Source organism: Leptonychotes weddellii, chromosome 4 (assembly GCF_054177405.1).
Source record: "Leptonychotes weddellii isolate Sample4059 chromosome 4, ASM5417740v2, whole genome shotgun sequence".
Taxonomy (NCBI): domain Eukaryota; kingdom Metazoa; phylum Chordata; class Mammalia; order Carnivora; family Phocidae; genus Leptonychotes; species Leptonychotes weddellii.
Window position 1 is genome coordinate 22,847,999 of NC_138372.1, and position 18,204 is coordinate 22,866,202.

General features: G+C 57.8%; 2 protein-coding genes across 4 annotated transcripts; one reads left to right on the forward strand and one right to left on the reverse strand.

Moving 5' to 3' along the window:
• The first annotated feature begins 729 nt into the window (after nt 1-729).
• HPCA (hippocalcin) lies at nt 730-9,287 on the forward strand. Of its 2 annotated transcripts, none has more exons than XM_031029087.2 (4): nt 730-829; nt 3,570-3,968; nt 8,182-8,287; nt 8,405-9,287. In XM_031029087.2, exons 2-4 carry the CDS (start codon nt 3,591-3,593, stop codon nt 8,500-8,502), a joined length of 582 nt encoding a protein of 193 aa, XP_030884947.1. In that variant the 5' UTR covers nt 730-829; nt 3,570-3,590; the 3' UTR covers nt 8,503-9,287. The 2 variants fall into 2 exon arrangements, with proteins under 2 accessions (XP_030884947.1, XP_006734242.1); XM_006734179.3 differs by lacking the exon at nt 730-829 and adding an exon at nt 1,184-1,263.
• A 48-nt stretch (nt 9,288-9,335) lies between these two features.
• TMEM54 (transmembrane protein 54) lies at nt 9,336-15,666 on the reverse strand. 2 transcript variants are annotated; one of them, XM_081818015.1, is made up of 6 exons: nt 15,509-15,665; nt 12,868-13,061; nt 10,611-10,670; nt 10,289-10,477; nt 10,017-10,151; nt 9,336-9,615 (listed from the first exon to the last, which is right to left on the reverse strand). In XM_081818015.1, the coding sequence occupies exons 1-6, from the start codon at nt 15,522-15,524 to the stop codon at nt 9,541-9,543; spliced, it is 669 nt and encodes a 222-aa protein (XP_081674141.1). In that variant the 5' UTR covers nt 15,525-15,665; the 3' UTR covers nt 9,336-9,540. The 2 variants fall into 2 exon arrangements, with proteins under 2 accessions (XP_081674141.1, XP_081674142.1); XM_081818016.1 differs by lacking the exon at nt 10,017-10,151 and having other exon boundaries at nt 15,509-15,666.
• Between the last annotated feature and the right edge of the window lie 2,538 nt (nt 15,667-18,204).

The following is an 18,204-nucleotide window of genomic DNA, read 5'->3' on the forward strand; positions in this document are numbered from 1 at the left end:
ATCCCAACCTCTGAACACCTGTCTCAACTTTTCCCCAATCACTTATCTAATATATCATAGGATTGACTGGTATATTTTGTCCATTGTTTACTGTCCACTTCTGTAACCCCACTGCCTAGAACAATGCTGGGCACAGAAATAGTGCTTGATGAATATTTGTGCAATGAATGGATGAGGACATATGGATTCAAGTCCAAGCCTTCCACTCACCAGCTGTGAGACGCGGGAAAAATCATTTAACCCCTCTGAACCTCAGGTTGCTCATTTATGAAGAGGAGACAGTAAGAACCACCTCCTAAAGACAAAGGACAAAATTCAAGCTCAGGATGTGGGGGTTGTTGCAGAAGCTGGGGGAAGGAGGATGCAGCCCCCATCCTGGCAGGAGGAGCTGCGATGGGGGTCAGTGACTCCGGAGAAGGGCTGTCCTGTCTATGGGTGAGGTGCCTACGCACTTCAGAACTCCCCCCAGGATGGAGATGCTTGCTCCCCAGTCTTCACATATGACCAGAGGCGGAGGATGGAGGGGGGTATGAGAGGAGCAATTTAGATCAGTGTTGGGAGGTGGGATTCATTCTGAGAGGAGTCCTGGGATGAGATCCGGGGCGGTGGGCAGGAGATGGGGGCGGGGCTCTCTAAGGCCGAGGTGGGGTAGGGGGCGTGTCTGGCCCCCAGAAGACCTCCCGGACTGGAAGAGTGGGCGCTGCCCCCTCGCGGAAGAGCCCCCAGCTCAGTCAGTTCGCGAGTTGAGGCGCGGGGGTAGGGAGGGTGCCTATCGAACCGCCCAGGCTCCGGATTCCGCCTGCGGAGGGACGTACAGCTCCGCGCCCAGGTAGGAACGGGGGAGGAAGGCGGGCGGCGCGGCCAGGGTTGTCCCCGGTTCGGAAAGAGGTCTCTGGGCACTTACCCCCCCGACCCCACTTGGGCTACCTGAGTCGAGATGCTGAGGAGATGGAGACCTCTGTCCTCCTCCCCCGGCGGGCGCTCCCTCGTGAGGGGGCCAGGGAAGTGAGGGCGTCCCCTTCCCTCTCGCGGGCAGGGGCGGGGCCGGAGTCAAGTGCACCGCTCCCCCCGCCCCCCGCCCGGGGGCTGGAGGGAAAGGGAAGGAACGGGGACCCCTCAGGGGAGGGGCTCCGGGCGAACGCCGCGGGGCGTCTCCCTGGCAGTCCCTCCCCCCGCCCCCCGCCCGCCCCTCCGGCCGCCTCTGCCGCCGCGCGCCGCAGCAGCGCCGCCTTCCCTGCGCAGTCGGTGTCTCCGCGTCGCTGGGTGAGTGGGGGCCGCTCCGGCCGGGGCTGGGGGATGCGGGGAGGGCACAGCCCGGAGGGAGGGGGCCCCGTCGAGCCTCTCCAACCCCGCCGCTCCCGCGCCTCCCGGGAAGCCTGCTTCCGAGGGCGCAGGGGAGAAGGGGGCTCCCCGGAGGGGGAAGAGCGCGGCGCTCTCCAGGGTCCTGACCGCCGAGTGGGCCGGCCGGGGGGGGGGTCGCGTTCCGGCCGCCTCGGAGCGCCCCCTCCAGGAGGGGCCCCGCGCCCGGCGCTCTGAAGCGTGGGCTCAGGGCGAGAGCTGGGGAGAGGTTTGGAGAGGGTCCCCGGGGTGAGTTTCTCAGGTCGAGCTGTGGGTCCTTCCCATTTGGGGGACGAGGGGTCTTTGCGGAGACAACAGAATCTCCTACCACCCTCGTTTCCAAGTCTCCCGATTGGGAGGGGCCGCTCTGAGGGTGACAGGGAGGAGGGGGCACTGGAAGATCTCTCCTGCTCAGTGCATCTCTCTGCCCCCGCCCCGATGACCCAGTTCCTTGGACCTTGAGGAGGGGACTAAGGGACACACTCCTCCGCCTCAGCCCCACGCATTTCCTCAGTCCCCTCCCACACACTTGTTCATTGGGTCCTCAGTCTGGGGCAGAAGAGGCTGCTTTAGAAAGGAGGGTCACCAACTTACAAAAACATGTATTTGACACACTGCTGAGGACACACACAAGCCCCCCAAATGGCCACGCAGGCACATCCCCCTCATACTGTGATGGGTGCATACCTAGTCACATGCACACATATAGACTGAAACACACGGGAGTCAAAGGCAATGCAGAAACCAGGGGCATACGTGCATACATGAGCACAAGCACTCGCACACACGCTCATCCACATGTGCACAGAGCTTCGTGCAGATGCAAACACAAGGAACCCCCTCACCCTGTCTCACTCCCAGCACCAAGCTGGGGGGAGGGATTCACCTGAATGCACCCCTCCATCCCTGCCTGGAACTGCCTGGCTGTCTCCTCTCCATTGCCTTCTCCTCAGCCCTCCACACCCTAACCTCCTACATGAAAAGGTAAGTATTGGGGGAAGGTTGGCTGGCCAGGGCTCTCTCTGGAAGAGAGACCCCTAGTAGGTCTGAGAAGGGCTGCAGCTCCCTCTCCTGGGACCTGGAAGCACCCCTGGGAAAAGAAAGATGGCAAAGGTGCCTGAGGGTCCCACGTGCAGCTGGCCATGTGAGAGGTGTCGGCATGGGAGTTGGCTTGTGATGGCATGTGTGAGACATGTGGGGTCGTGGGCTGGTGTCTTGATGCACAGGGTATGGGAGCTGTTCGTGAGTGGTGCCTTGTGTCAGAACATGTGAGTTGTGGAGCGGAGGGAATGCTGTCGTGTGTGGAGGCATGGTGACCCATGGGTGGCTGTGGGCTGGTATGTGAGTGACATGGAAGCCAGTGTGTGGATTTGGTGAGCTGTGGAGCATAATACATGTGTGTATTCATTTGTATATTGTCATGCATGAGTCTTGTGGCATCTGGGTCCATGTAAATCATTTTTATTTAACACTTAAGTGGCACATAGAGGTGCAGGCATCATTCTAAGTGCTTCACATGTATTAACTCATTTAATCCCCACAGTAACGAGGTAGGTACTATTACCCTCACTTTACAGATGGGGCAGAGAGAGTATAAGGAGCTCGTCTAAGGTCACCTGGCTGGTAAGAGGCAGAGCCAAGATTCAAACCCAGGTGGTTTGGCTCTGGTGCCTTGTGCTGGCCTTTGTCAGGCACACGTGTGTGGTCAATGTCTGGGCTGCAGGTGTATTTTGTAGCAAGCAGGCATTTGTGAGGCAGTGAAGGAGCAGGAGGGAGGGGGGAGGACCAGAAGGCCTTTTGCACCTCCCTGGGCAACTCTGGGAGTCAGTCCTGTCACTCCATGGCTGCATGACCTCAACCAGGTCACCTCGCTTCCTTGAGCCTACCTTCTCATCTGTAAAGTGGGGCTAATCCCCAGACTTCACTTGGTGAGGGTGAAATGGTATACACCTGTGACGGCCCGGTGTCTGGTGCTGAGCAGGCCGTCAGTAAATGGGAGCCCCCTTCCCTTCCTCTGTCTCCTGGTCTGTTCCCTGGGAACGTGTAAGGTCTGGGGAGATGGTGTGGAACAGGTCACAGAGGCAGGATGCGGACTTTGGGCCAGCTCCTCTCTTTCCCCGGGGTCAGATGAGAGGCCAGGGTGCTGGGTCTGGGGGCCTTTCTGGAGTGGTGTCAAGGTGCCAAGAGGGCCTGACCATTCCTTTCTCCCCTTGATGCCCTGGGGGACCCAGGTGGGAGTTGGCTTGGCGGCCATGGGCAAGCAGAACAGCAAGCTGCGGCCGGAGATGCTGCAGGACCTGCGGGAGAACACGGAGTTCTCGGAGCTGGAGCTGCAGGAGTGGTACAAGGGCTTCCTCAAGGACTGTCCCACGGGCATCCTCAACGTGGACGAGTTCAAGAAGATCTACGCCAACTTCTTCCCGTATGGCGACGCCTCCAAATTCGCCGAGCACGTCTTCCGCACGTTCGACACCAACAGCGACGGCACCATTGACTTCCGGGAGTTCATCATCGCGCTGAGCGTGACCTCGCGCGGCCGCCTGGAGCAGAAGCTCATGTGGGCCTTCAGCATGTACGACCTGGACGGCAACGGCTACATCAGCCGCGAGGAGATGCTCGAGATCGTGCAGGTGGGCCCCTGGGCCCCTCAGAATGCCAGGCGCAGGGCCTGGCCGGGGGCACCGGCCATCCCTTTTTGTCCTCTCAACTGCCCTTGTGGGTAGGTAGGGGCAGGTGCTACTCTTGTGACCCATTTGAACAACCGTTAGGAAATAATTTCCAGTTTTAAGAAAAGTTCAGAAAACTCCCATATACCCTTTACCCAGATTCACCAATTAACTTTTGCCATATTTGCTTTATCATTGCGTGCATGTACTGCTTTGTCGTTCTGAACATGACCCTCTAACCCCGACTACATCAGGATATATTTCCTAAGAACAGGGACATACTCTTACATAACCCATAATATGATTATTAGAGTCAGGACATTTAATGTAGAAACAATGCTATTATCTAACTTACAGACCATATTCCAATTTTGCCAACTGTCTCGAAATGTCCTTTATAGCCCCTTTTACCCAGGTCCAGGATCCCACATTGCATTTCGTTGTCATGTCTCTTTAGCTGCCTTTAATCTGTAACAGCTCCTCAGCCTTTGTCTTTCAAAACTTGACATTTCTTCAGAGTACAGGCCAGTGATGTTTCATTGATCCTCATTTACTCAAGAGGAAACGGATGGTCAGAGAGGTAAAGACATTCGCCCAAGGCCACAGAGCCCATGAGTGGACCACCTGGCTCCACCGTCCACTTTCCATCGGGACACCCAGCCACCTTTCAACTGACTGAGGGCCCATTAAGAGCCTAGCACTAACTGACATGTTTATAACCACAAGCCAGTGCATCCTTACCATAACTCCATGAGGCTCAGAGAGGTGAAGTAACTTGCTCAAGGTCACAGAGCATGTAAGTGGAGTTAAGTTCAAGCTGGCCCCTACTCAGAGCTGCCCCTAGAAAGGGGTCTGGCTTCCAGTTCTGGAGTTGGCTTCAACTCTTAGATTTCTCATTTGTAAAATGGGGGTGATGATACTGACCTCACAGGGAGATTTAAGGATCTGATGTGGATGCCCTTTCTTAGCACAAGTTTAAGTGTAACACAGGTTAGCTCTACCTCAGAAATCTTCCAGAGTGCCCATCTCTTCAGCCTGTCGTTGAAGTCCATCAGGGCTCTGGTTCTATTTTACCTATCCAGTTCCTAGTTCACATTTTGCCTGAGCCTGTGTTTCTTCACCCAGATAGTGGGGGTGTTAGCCCCCCACTTCACCAGGCTATTGTAGGTATAGAGTGGGATGGGGGCTCCAGCAGACGGTCCAGCATATAACTGTTACTTGGTAAATGTTAGAAGTTGTCAGTTACCGTTGTCTCCTCTGCACATTCTCTACCCTAGCCAGAATGGCCTTTTCAACATCCTTGGGATATGCCCCGAGTAATCCCACCACACAGCTTTGCACAAGCTTGCTCCCTTTCCTTTTGCCTCTCTGAATCCTGTCCCTCTGGTCCCTCAGCTCAGCTGCTTCCCCTTCCATCTCATCCAGTCCCTCCTGGATTCTTGCTTTGGCTTCTCTCTTGCTAAGCATCGGGGTCCGCTCTCTTGAGCTGGAGTAGGATGTGGTGCCCTCCCTGTTCCTATTGTTAGGGGTAAAGTCTTAATGTCTGTCTGTGACTCCCATGGGCCAGGCATTAACTCTCTAGTTGATGGCTAGTGGGAAGTTCTGGGGGTCCTGGTGGAAGGGTTGGGGCAGGTGGGGTGATGGAAGATCACTCAGGGATTGGGCAGCAGCTGGATACCAACCAATATCAGGGATGTTGACGCTTTACCACTTAGTGTGGTTGCACTGGGATATACTGGTAAATCTCGGCCCTATTGGAGGCACCAAGCCCAAGACGTCAGTCAAGCCAGCCTCATTGGTTGGGCATCCTCAGGACCCCTTCCTGCCTGGCCTCTGCTACCTAGGCCCCGATTCCCTTTATGGCAGCCGCGGGCCCCGAGATGGCCAGCGCAGTCAGAGCTCTGCCAACGCCAGTGACTGATTAGTTACACGCCGGCTCCAGTGAAAAATTGAGTGCACAGCAATTCCAGACAATTAATGAGGAGGCCCAGGAGTGGGCTGTCATGAGTGGAGCAGTGACTCTCTAAGTCACTCGCCCATCCTTCTCAGGACCCAACCCCGTGGTCCGGTGGTGGGCACATTGCAAGGGAAAACACTGCATCTCGGCCTCTTGGGGCTCCCATTCTGGTGGGAGAGAACAAGTGTGCAGCCCACACTTGTTGGCATCTGGGAGTCTAGGGGACTGAAAGGCAGGGAAGACCTGAGGATGTGGTGGATGAGTAATGACCATAATATAAGCTGCTATTTCCTGACCACCTACTCTAGCCAGCTACTATTCCAACTGTACACACTGTCTCATTCAATCCTCTAGGCAGGCCCCATGAGGGAGACGTGAGTAAACCGAGGCTCACAGAGGTTAAGGACTTGTCCGATAAAGTGATTAGTGGAGCCAGGATGCCTCTCCAGGTACATCTTCCTTCAAAGTCCCTGCTGGTCATTAGCACCCACGAGCGTCTATCCAGCAGCTACAAAGGAGCAGATTCTAATTCAGTCTCTGGCGTCAACTGCCTTCCCAAGCCTGCATTTCTTACCTGGACAATGGGGATCTTGATACCTGCTTTTCAGGGCTGTTGTGAGGTTGAGAAATAATGCGTGTCAAGTACCTGCACATAGCAGGTGTCTGATAAGTGGAAGCCGGTATTACTGTCCCAGGTGGAAGCTATCCATTCTGGGAAACCTGAAAGGCGTGGAGGTGTTTGGTGATGGCAGGGTCACCTACCAGGGGAGGCCTGATGATGGAGAGGTCAGCAAGGACCGGAGCACCGAGTACCTTGAGTTCCTAGGGCCGAATGGTTTGGACTTGATAGAGCTGAATGGTTTGGACTTGATAGAGCAGTGAGAGGCTTTTAAACGGTGGAGTCCCTGCCAGATGCCAGGCACTGTGCTAAGTTCTGAGGATATGGGCACTAGCTAGATGTCCATGATCTTCATCTGTAGGCTGGGGACTAGGAGCAATCCTACGAGGGCAAAATTACTTCCAGAGAGGTGTCCCCAAAGGAAAAGCCCAGGAGACTCTGGGCCAGATATGGGCCTTGACCCAGCAGGGATCAGAGAAGGCCCCTGGAAGAAAGTGCCATGTAAGTTGCGTCCCAAGGAAGAGTGGGAGGCAGCAGAAGGAGCGTGGGGCAGCATCCAGAAGGAGCTGGGTGCACGGTAGGCCTGGAGGGAAGCCTGTGTGTGTGACAGGAACGAGGGGGCGGCCCATTGGGCTGAGGACGTGGCGGTGGAGATGTGTTTGGAAAGCTTTCAAAAGCAGGGTGGGGGACAAACCTGAGGGAAAGAGGCCTGAAGAGACCAGTACGGAGGCTGGAGCCGGATCTAAGGCAAGGGAAATTTTGGGGATGGGAGAAGGGAGGCTTCTCGGCGGAGGTGTCAGTAGCAAAAAGCTGGAAGATTGGGGCGATCGGTCTAGTCCTTGAGTTCTGGGGCGATGGGACCCAACCTAGCCCATAGGCCAAGCCCTACGTGTTCTGTGTACATTTAGCACAAATACCCTCCTTCGCGTTGCCTCCAGAGATCCTGCACGTGGCAGCTGCAGTTCTGGGCACAACTGAGCGCATGCTGTCCCCGCCCCTGGCAGATGCTCATTTGAGTTTATTTGCATAACGTCTCCGCCCACTCTGGGCCCAGCTGCTCCGGGCCCTCCAGCCCTTAGTGCGGCCCTGCGCCCCCTGCCGGCCACAGAGGCAGCGCAGCCCAATGTCACCTCCTCCGCCCAGCGCCCCCTGCAGGCCCCCGAGCGCGGGCCGCCCAGAGCCCCGAAGTTTCAGAAAAGCAGCGCTAAGCCGGGACTTAGCCTGGAGCCCGCGGCGCCCAGTGTTCTAGCCCCTTCGCTATCTGGGCCCTGATATCCTCCAACATCTCTCCTGGCCCCCTGCACTCAGACACCCCCAAATTCTCGGTGCCCACTCAGAGCTTCAATGCCGGTCCTTTTACATGCAGATTGTTCTGCCAGCAATGCCTTTCCCACCCTGCGCTCCAAGGGAACTTGGTCGGGGCCCGCTCCAATAGCCCCCTCTTTTGGGAAGCCCTCCCAGACCCTCCTTCCTGAATCCCCCCTCCACCTCACCCAGGAGGAGCTGCGATCTTCTGCGTGCCTGGGGGCGGTTTTGGATGATGGGGACGGGGGGCTCGGGCAGGCTCCTCTCACTCCCTGCCTTCCCCTCCCGCCCCTCAGGCCATTTACAAGATGGTTTCGTCCGTGATGAAGATGCCGGAGGACGAGTCGACCCCAGAAAAGAGGACCGAGAAAATCTTCCGCCAAATGGACACAAACAACGACGGTGAGGGGCAGGGGCGGGGCGGGGCGGGGCGGGCGCCACTCCCCCTTCCTCTCCCGCTGTTCTGCCTCCCCTCGGGGCGCGGCCGCCTTCTCCATCACTGCTCCCTTCGCCCCGCAGGCAAGCTGTCCCTGGAGGAGTTCATCCGCGGGGCCAAAAGCGACCCGTCCATCGTGCGCCTGCTGCAGTGCGACCCCAGCAGCGCCTCCCAGTTCTGAGCGAGAGGACCCAGGTTCCCCCTCCTCCCTGCCTTCACTGGCCCTCTCCCGGCACTCAGCTTCCTCTCCCTTGTGTCTATCCAGCCTGGGGGTCAGACTGGGCACCTCCCCCCAGGGCCTGCACTCTGGGGTCTATGGAGAAGGCAACCCGCAGTACCCCCAAGGCCCAAGCAAGCAAGCGGTCAGCACCGTCAATCCGAGAGGCGGTATCTCCCTTAGGCAAGGATTGAGACGCAGGCTCTGGCTGGATCTGCCCTCCCTCACCCAGAGGGAACTTTAACCATTCTCCCCCGCCCCCACCCGCCCCCAGACCCACACGCAGCCTCGGGCTACTCCCCCCAACCACCGGGCAAGCTCCCCAACCCCCACCCCCACCCTTGCAGCTCTCAGTCAGGGTGGAGGGGGAATCATGCCCAGGTGAGGAGGCTGTCTTCATTTGGAAAGGAGAGAAGGATTCTAGGGGTGTGGGGGTTTGAGGAAAAAGCTTCCTTGAGCCATCCTTTCCTGCAGGAGGGCCTCAACCCTTCCTGTTCCACCGCTCTTGTTGGCCCAGAGGCCAGGATGCAAAAGGAAAACCTCTGGGTTCCAGCCTCCCAGCTGTGGGTCCCATGAACCCCCCCACCTGCCTTTCAGCACTTGGATGAACACAGACCCACTGATCCCTCTGTGTACTTTTCCTCTCTCAAACACACACACCAGGCCCACGGATGGGCAGACACACCCAGAGCCCCACCCACAGCATCCTGTGTGGGAAAACAGCACAGGACACCCCCCACCCCCCCACACCCCCCCCCCCGCCAAGTTCCCTCCCCTGCTGCATGCATCCACGTGGAGCATCTCTGTTCTTTTTAATAACTTCGGAATAAAGTCTCATTTCAGTGCAGTGGGCTGGGTAGCTGAGGGAGGGGGTGGAAAGCTCTACTGGGGTCCCCGAGTGACCAGTGAGCTGGGGTCTGCTCGAGGAACCCTGGCCTGGTCACAGCACAGACTGGGTTGTGGGGCCCTAGTGGTCATGGGGCCTGGATGGGGCATCAGCTCTCAGAGGGTCAGTGGCTCAGAGCTGGTGCAGCTCAGCAGGTCATGGCCCTCCACAGGCTCTGGGCTCTCCTGCATCTGTGGAGACACGAGAGGGTGCCAGGGTCTGGGTCTGCTCCTCCAGGACATCTAGGGGCTGGGAGGATGTCGGGAGCAAAGGGGCATCACTACTCCCTCCCATACAAGAGCCAGGCCATACCCTTGGAGTGCCCCCAGTTTGAGCCCAGATTACCCCCCCCCCCACAAGACTCATCCTGGCCCTTGGGGGAGCCAGGTTTCAGCTGTGTGTCTTAGCTGGGAGATCTGACCTCTCTAAGCCTCCAAGCTGCTCCCTTTTGTCCTGGGGAAAAAACTTTTGCCCCATTTCTCAAGGCAAGGGCCCCATACAGAGGGGTGGGGGCAGACCAGCCTGGGCTCCCCAGCAAGGGCTCCCGGAAATATGGGGAGTCAGGACTGATGGAGGGGGTGGCAGGCCTTACCACGTGGTGACTGCTTTTCCCCCACCAGGGCCTCAGTTCCAGCAGCTGGTGGGTGAGCTGGGCGCAGCGCACGGCAAACACACTCTCGGTCACGCAGAACACTAGCGAGATGCCCCAGAGGCACAGGCTGGAGCTCTGCAGGGGCACAAGGGGCAGGATGGACAGGAGGGGGTCTCCAAGAACCCCTCCCACCTCTGATGAGCACCTGGGTGTCACCCCCTCCACCCTTCCCCCTGCCCCCCACCCCTGCCATCCCGGGCCTAAGCACTCACGTAAATGCGTGTGGGGTCGAAGGGACAGTCGGGCACCAGTACTAGCACTTCGGGGCTTCCAAAAGTGCAGGTGGCCAGCAGTGCCCGGCCCTGGGTGGCAAAGGTCACGGCGATCGAGGCCAAGAGGCCCAGAGTACAGGTCAGAGACAGAAGGGCACAGGCCATGCTCGAGCTAAACACTGTCCAGCGCTGGATGGGGGAGGCCACTGGTCAATGGATGTCAGGCTTGGCCCCCATGGGGTCAGCCTTGCCTCCTCCAGGCAGGCCAGGCCCTTGGGGGTGGCCGCTGCCCCTACAGCCCCTCCCAGGAGGAGCCACATACCAGGGGGACACTGGGCAGGTAGCGGGACAGCACGATGGCTGCAATGCCTGAGACGATGACCTGCGGGGAAGGAGAGTAGGCAGGGGGTCAGGGCCACTCTCGGACAAAGACTCCGCTGGCGCCAACTCTGGCCCTCCCAGCCCCCAGCCCCTCACCCGGCTCTGCTTTGGCCTCACCATCTCCATCTGCACAGAGGCACTGCCTCCTCACGGTCCAGCCCTGAAGAGACGTTTCTAGTACCCGGTAACTCCCTGCCTACAACCTTCCGTGCCTCCCCACTGCCTCTAGTTGTGTATCTCAAACAGGCACCCGTGTAGCCCAGGGCTGCAGGGGCATGTCACAGGATATATATGACACGTCTCCCTGGAGTGGAAAAGATTTTGGAAGACACTAAGTAACTCAACTGGCAAGGAACTAAAAACAAAATTGTTCTTTTAAAAAGTCAGAAAACTTTGTGGAGTAGGGGCGCCTGGGTGGCTCAGTCGGTTAAGCATCCAACTCTTGGTCTCAGCTCAGGTCTTGATCTCAAGGTCCTGAGTTCAAGCCCCGAGTTGGGCTCCATGTCAGGCGTGGAGCCTACTTAAAGAAGAAAAAAAAGAGAGAGAGAGAGAGAGAGAAAACGTTATGGAGTGGAATTCTATGCGCTGGGCCCATGGGAGGCAGGCTGTCTGATGGGACGGCCATGTCTTTAATTCACCAAGCGGACACAAGTAAGTGCCTTAACCTGTTCGGGCCAAGCCCCATGCGGCAGGATGAGCTCACAGAAAGGACACGAGCTTTGGCGTCAGACACAAATAGTTTCAAATCCAGCTTGGTTTCTTTGTATCAGCAGGGCAGCGGTGAATCCTCAGTGTGGCCTCCCCGTCTGGAAAATGGGGATAGTCGTGGCCCCGTGTTGCCGGAAGCAGGGAGGATTAGCTGAGGGAATGAGGGCAAAGCTGAAGGGGTGTGGCCTGTGGCCCATCCCTGGTGATCTCCTAACCCCGAGCTCACGAGCTCAGCTGAGCTCACCTCTCTGCTTTCCCTGACTTCCTGACAAGGCTGGTGAGAGGGACGAACCACAGTAACAACAACGCTAGGGGATGCCACACACATCTCTGCGGCCCAGCCCCGTCCCCTTGACTGAGGCTCTCCTGCTTGCTGGGGCCCCGCGATCTTCACTCACCCAAGCCTTGGGGCCAGCAGGCGGTTGGAGCTTCCCTTTGTAGAGACAGAAACAAGGCCCTCAGCCAGGAGGTGGCAGAGATGGAACTCCAGACTTTGATGCACGAATCTTGCCCCAAGGCTGCCGCCAACACCGCTAACAGGTGGGAAAGACCTTTCTGACCTTGAGAATACCAGGCCCCTTCATTCCTGCATTCCTCAGACAGGTACTGGCATCCAGGCCAAACCATGGCCGCCATTAATTGAGCACCTACCATAGACCAGGCCTAATGCTGAGTTCCTGCCAAGTTGGTTTTTTCAGTGTCTCCAGAATAGATCTTAACCATTCCCACCTCCACACCTTTGCCTCTGCCATTCTCTGTATTTGGAATGTCATCCCAGCTTCCTCTCCTACTTGCCGGCTCCAGCATGCCTCCTATCTGGGTTATGGTAATTACAGCCTATCTTTGAACTCCTACTCAGCCATCAATACCCAGCTCAGGGGCCTCCACGTCTGTGAACCCTCCTGGACCCTCCCCACCTGAGCTGATGCTCCTTCCTTCTGTCCAGCACTGCCTTGACTAGTTCCCTCTTGTCATCATAATCCAAGCTCGCAGTAGTGAGCACTGCCCAGGCATCAGATACTGGGACAAGCACTTTATGGGGATGATTTTTTTTTTTTCAAAGATTTTATTTATTTATTTGACAGAGAGAGACACAGCGAGAGAGGGAACAGAAGCAGGGGGAGTGGGAGAGGGAGAAGCAGGCTTCCCGCGGAGCAGGGAGCCCGACGTGGGGCTCGATCCCAGGACCCTGGGATCATGACCTGAGCCGAAGGCAGACGCTTAACGACTAAGCCACCCAGGTGCCCCTATGGGGATGATCTTAATACTCACGGGGACCCTCTGAGGTGGACACTGTTACCTTCCCCATGTTATAGACAAGGCAGCTGAGGCACAGAGAGAGGCTGAGAGCCTTGTCCAGTGGGTAAGGGGCAGAGCAGAGGGCGTGAGGGGCTCTACTTGCCCACCCCAGGCTCGGGGCGGGGACTCATCAAAGGCCTTTCAAGCCCCCGCCACTCCCCTCACCGGTCCCCCTCCCCGCCTGGCCATACCACAATGGCAGACGTGACAGACAGGATGTTGACCACGCAGTATTGCAGGGCCACAGCGTCGTGCGGGCCAGCCACGTAGCGCAGCACGGTGCCGTGGAGGAGAGTGGCTGCGATGAAGCTCACGTGGCCCAGCACCACCAGCACCAGCCCTGTCTTCATCAGCACCCTCCGGAAGTCCTCCATACTCAGGCCACCTGTGGACCACATGGGACAGCCATGTCAGGGCCATGGGGGCGGGGGGGGTGGGCTGCGGCACAGCCTCTGGCAGAGGAGAAGACTGAGGCCCCAGCAGGAGTAATGGACACTAGGCTCTAAGTCTGTTTCTGGATGACTCGGGTAACTTGTCTTGAGCCTCAGTCTGGATGACTCTTGGTAATTTGTCTTGAGCCTCAGTTTCCTCATTTGGAAAAGGGGTTCACAATGGCTTCATGAGAGTCTCTGGAACTCTAAGGCTAGAAAAGCACACGGGTGGTACTTAATGAAGGGTCACAGTCCACGTGAGTGCTCAAGTCCCCAAGGGGCAGGGCCACAACTTGAACCTGGGTCTCTAGCTCCGGATCCATGGTCTTTCCGCTAAGCTCCCCATTCACTGATTTATTCATTCAGGAATTTGTTACACAGATGTTCCCCGAGTACCTGCTCCGTGCCAGGCCCTAAAGCACCACGGTGAGTTGGACAGTCACTGTCCAGGCCCCAAGGAGCCCCTAGTTCATGGACCAGGGACCAGGTCCTGCTCAGGATTCACTTTGGGGTATAGAGCCGGGCACACAGTAGATAATCAACTCACAATTGCTGAACTGACTTGGGGCAAGAAACTCAAGCCTCTGAGTACCCATTTCCTCATCTTTAAAATGGGAAGAATAACCCCTGCCTCCCAGTGGAGAAGGAGGGTCCCATGAGGAGATAGTGGGAGAAGGAGGGAAGGTGGGAAGGAAGTGGGGAAAGGAGGGAAGGTGGGTGGGGCATACCGTGCAGGTGCTGGGAAAAGCAAGCTCTAGGTGCAGGGGCACTGGACAGGGACAGGCCAAGTGGGGGAGGCTGGGGTCAAAAGAATACCAGAGACACATATGCAAATTCCTTCTGAGTGGCCAAGTGGCTACCCAGTCCCTATGTGCGCACCCCAGGAATAGGGAACCCTCTTCCTTGAGCAGCTCAGGCTGTTCCATATCTGCCCTCTGGAATGTCCCCTATGGGTTCTGGCTCTGCCCCCGAGGACACACACCATGCTAGCCCCCTGGCCCTGTCAGCTTCCTTATTCCAGCCAGCTCTGAGAGACTGGGAGACTGGCAACCCCTGAATTAAGCAACCCCTCTTCTTTGTTTAGCTCTTCCCCATGGAACCCGTGAGTCCCTTCTCAGACCTCAGTCTCCCCATCTGTGTCAGAGAGGGTTGGGTCATATTTCATATTATGGGAGCCCTGTAGCTAAAAGAGATGAAAAAAAAAAAAAGAGAGAGAGAGAGAGAGAGAGAAAGGAAGGAAAGAAGGAAGGAAGGGGGGAAGAAGGGATCATAACTTGGGGGCCCTGTGCCAAGAGGCAGTCCCTAGGGAGCAGGGAGGATAGGGCCATGGTCACAGCCCTCCTGTGCGACCTTGCCATATATAAAACGGGGAGGGGCTGGTCTAGCTGTCTGAGACCCCTGGAGCCTGCAGGGCCCTCTGGAGCTAGACCAGGTCTAGGAGCAGAGGGCCGATGATGGGCTTGACGGGCACTGTGGGACTGGAATGACATTGTGAAGATTAACTGCCAGCCAAACAGGAAGCTTCGTCCCAGGGACCTGACCCACCTCACACCATCCACCCACCTACCCGGCAGCCCAGACACCACCTGGCTCAGGGTTGGGCTCATGAACAACAACAACATCCTAGGACCAAGACTCGGTCAAACCAGAGATCCCGTGCCAGTATGGGGCTGTGCCCAGAGCCCTGGACTGAGTCTCAGGGCAGTCCTGGCATCTCTAAGTGACCATTCTTAGAGCACTTATCAATGTGGTTGGCACAGTGGTAAGCACTTCACTCTTAGGAGCTCACTTCCTTCTCACAGTAGTCCTAGGAGGTGGTGCTACCATCCCCATTTTACAGATGAGAAAACTGAGGTTCGTAAGGTCTCTTGGCTAGAGAGTGGGGAGTCCCCAGGTCCGTGTGCTGCCCAAGAGCAGTATCACTGTGCCGAGGGAGTCAGGGGAGAGGACACATCGGTCCCACTCTGTCTGGATCCTGTTTGCTAAAGGCCCTTCCATCCCCTCCTGGTTGGAGGAGCGGAGGGTTGGAAGTGGGAGCCTTTGGCAAGGCTGAGGAGGTGAAAGAGCAGGGAGCCTCAGAACTCTCTGGGTCCCGGATCTCTCTCCCTCTGCTCTCCCTTGCTGCTCTCTCCAGCAACTCTCCTCCTCCCGCCTGGGGGTCCCTCCTCCGCAAGAAAGGAAAGTGGGGGCGAGGGGCGGAGGCGCTACCCCACCTCGAGAAGATACTAGCAGCCCTCCTCCCTCCAGCTCCCTGCTGGGGAAACTGAGGCCGAGAGCGGCAAGTGACCCGCCGAGGAAGCGGCGCGGACCCCGGGGTTCCGGGCTCCGGCCACAGCGCTCCGCCCCCGCGGGAGGATCTGGGGCGGCGGGGGGCCTCGCGGGCCGTCCCGCCGCGGCTCACCCAGGCGCAGACACATCTCGGCTCCCGCGCGGGCTCTCCGCGGCCGCTTCAGCGGGGCTCCGGGTGCCGCGGCCGGCGGGGTCCCGCTCGCATCCCGGGCCGCAGCCTCTGCGCCGGCCCGCCGCCCGCGCCTGCCCGCGCTGCCCGCGCCACGCCTCCGACCAGCCCCGAGCCGCGGGCTCGCCGGCGCCCGGCCCGGCCTCCCTTCCCGTCACCCCCCGGGCGGCCCAGCCCCGGGAGGGCCCTGGCGGCTCGTTTGCATCCCGGGCCGGTCGGACCGGCTGGGCAGCCCTTCCTGGCCCGCCCGGCTGAGTCACGGCGCTGGCCCCGCCCGCCGGGCCGCCTGCCTCGGCGTCTCCCCCCGCCCCCCTTAGCCCACCCCTCGGCGGGGGTTCCATTGCACAGATGAACACTGAGGCTCCGAGGAGCCACCGTCCTCCGGATGGCGGCCGTGCGCGCGTGGGCTGTGGCTACCGTGACCCGGGGGGCGCCTGCACCGGGCAGCCCCCAGGGTGAAGGTTGAGAATCTACTTCTTTCTAGAAGACGGGGAGGGGCAGCCGTGGTGGTACAAGAGCACTGCTTGGGGAACCAGAGTCTGTCCCTGACTTACTGTGTGACCTCAGGCAAATCACTTTCCCTCTCTGGACCTTAGTTTTACCTGTCCTGGGAGGCTTCGGTCCGCCACGCTGAGCAAGGCGCTCTATTTCTCTGTCTTGGGGGCGGGCCGAGGGGGGGTCTCTGTTCTTTCATTGAAAAATCGGGGATAACAATTGCTGTCCTTTAAGGCCGCGGTGAGACAAAAGGAGATAGAAAAAATGAGATAGGAAAACACTTGGGAAGTTCTCTACCTTCAAAGACCAAGTGTAAACCTCGCAGGAACCCATACTGGGAGCTTTGCTTTGCTTATCCTGGCTCCTGGTTACTGAGCCGCTTTAATGTGTCAGGATGAACCCCTGCCCTCCCGTTTCCTCCTCAGCACCTAGAAGGGGACTCACCCAAGAGCACCCAGCCGGAAATGCTGCAGTAAGGGGGCACCCAGATTCCCATTCAGGTCTCGGCGCCCGTCTTCCCCAGTGTGGCCGTGCTGTGGCTGCCTCCCTGGGCTTTCTTGGCCCTCGGAGCAGGGCTCTGGGAGGCACCTCCGTGGTATCTGGGTAGCACGAGTTCATGGTCTGCACCCCCAGCCCACTGGGCAGTGGCCTTGAGGGCAGGGGGGGCTTGCTGCATGGAGCACCGATGTCCACTGGATGTGCCCTTCCTGCACACCCGTAGTCGTGCCAACCATATCCCCTGTGTGTCAGACATCCCGGTCAGCACACAGAGCCAAAGGAGGGAGCGGAGTCATCTGACACTGGGGCTGGGGAGCCCCTGGGGTGTTGGCAGATGGCCAGAGTCCGCAGGCTGGTCTGCCAACCCCTCAGCAGACATGCTTCACCGTTACCTGCTGTCTGAGGGGGGACCGTGCCCAGCAGGGGCAGAGTGGGGAGGAAGACTCTCAGGGTGGAAGGCAAGACGCGGGCAGGTCAGGAAGCCCTTGGGCTGATCCCCTCCCAGGCTGGCATTTGAATTTTTATGTCCTTAGAGACAGCCTTTCAGCAGGGCAGGTGGGCAGTACTTACCCGCATTGTAGTGGTCAAACACTTGTATTTGTGACCCAGCAATTCAATTTCTAGGTCTTTATCAGACACACCAAAAAGTGCAAAAACGGGTATGCATTTAATGATGGTTATGGACGAGCTGTTCCGAATAGCAAGCAATAAACCAAAGTGACAACCGAGAGAGGCGTGGCCCCAAGGAGAGGGAGGGAAGGATTTTGCTTTTTGTTTTACATGGGGCTATATTGTAGGAGTCATACAATGCACATTGATTCATGTCTTGCTTCTGTTACAAAGAGAGAAAGAAACGGCCCCCTCATCACTACCCCCTGCCCCGCTCCACTAAAAACTTTCTGCTGACAGAGGCTGCCTCCCACGGGCTGCCCTGGAGAGCCCATGTGGTCCCTGCAAAGCCGATGCCAAATGTCCCGTGTGTGAGCGCGTGTGGCCTGTCCACTCTGTCAGGCAGTTCCCTTGACACTGAGTCCATCTGGGCCTTCTGGGAATTAGGCTGGGGACCCAGATCTCTTACGTGTCTCTACTTTCAGATTCATAGATGAGGGTTCTCTCTCTCCATCCTTGGAACAATACTAAGTTCAAGGTTATTACCCCGTTTTAAAGATGAGAAAATTGAGGCCCTGACAGATAAAAGGCTTTTCAAAGATCACACAGCAGGGACGCCTGGGTGGCTCAGTCGGTTAAGCGTCTGCCTTCGGCTCAGGCCAAGATCCCAGGGTCCTGGGATCCAGTGCCCACGTCAGTCTCCTTGCTCAGCGGGGAGTCTGCTTTTCCCTCTCTCTCTGCCCCCTCCCCCTGCTTGTGCGCTCTCTCTCTCTGACAAATAAGTAAATAAAATCTTAAAAAAAAAAAAAAAAGATCACACAGCATGTATCAGTGGTAGGGCTGAGCCTTTGTACCTGTGAAGAAAACTCCTGAGTGGGGGAAGGGACCGTGGGAGTGGGGCAGTGGGGAGGGGAGCCCCAGCCTCCAGGGATGGGCCTGCTCTCACCTCTGAGGAGGTGAATTGCCCATCTGTTTCTCCCCAGTTTCCCAGCCATGGCCCAGCCTTAGCTGCCTGAAGTTATTTCCATTTTTCTTCC

Excerpts from the sequence above, each read along its gene's own strand:
- TMEM54 (XM_081818015.1), bottom strand. Across the intron at positions 10,152-10,288 it reads TCGACCCCACACGCATTTAC|AGCTCCAGCCTGTGCCTCTG; the intron begins GTGAGTGCTTAG and ends GTGCCCCTGCAG. Across the intron at positions 9,616-10,016 it reads GGAAAAGCAGTCACCACGTG|ATGCAGGAGAGCCCAGAGCC; the intron begins GTAAGGCCTGCC and ends GTGTCTCCACAG.
- HPCA (XM_031029087.2), top strand. The coding sequence starts at position 3,591 with ATGGGCAAGCAGAACAGCAAGCTGCGGCCGGAGATGCTGCAGGACCTG. Across the intron at positions 3,969-8,181 it reads AGATGCTCGAGATCGTGCAG|GCCATTTACAAGATGGTTTC; the intron begins GTGGGCCCCTGG and ends CCCGCCCCTCAG. Across the intron at positions 8,288-8,404 it reads AATGGACACAAACAACGACG|GCAAGCTGTCCCTGGAGGAG; the intron begins GTGAGGGGCAGG and ends TTCGCCCCGCAG.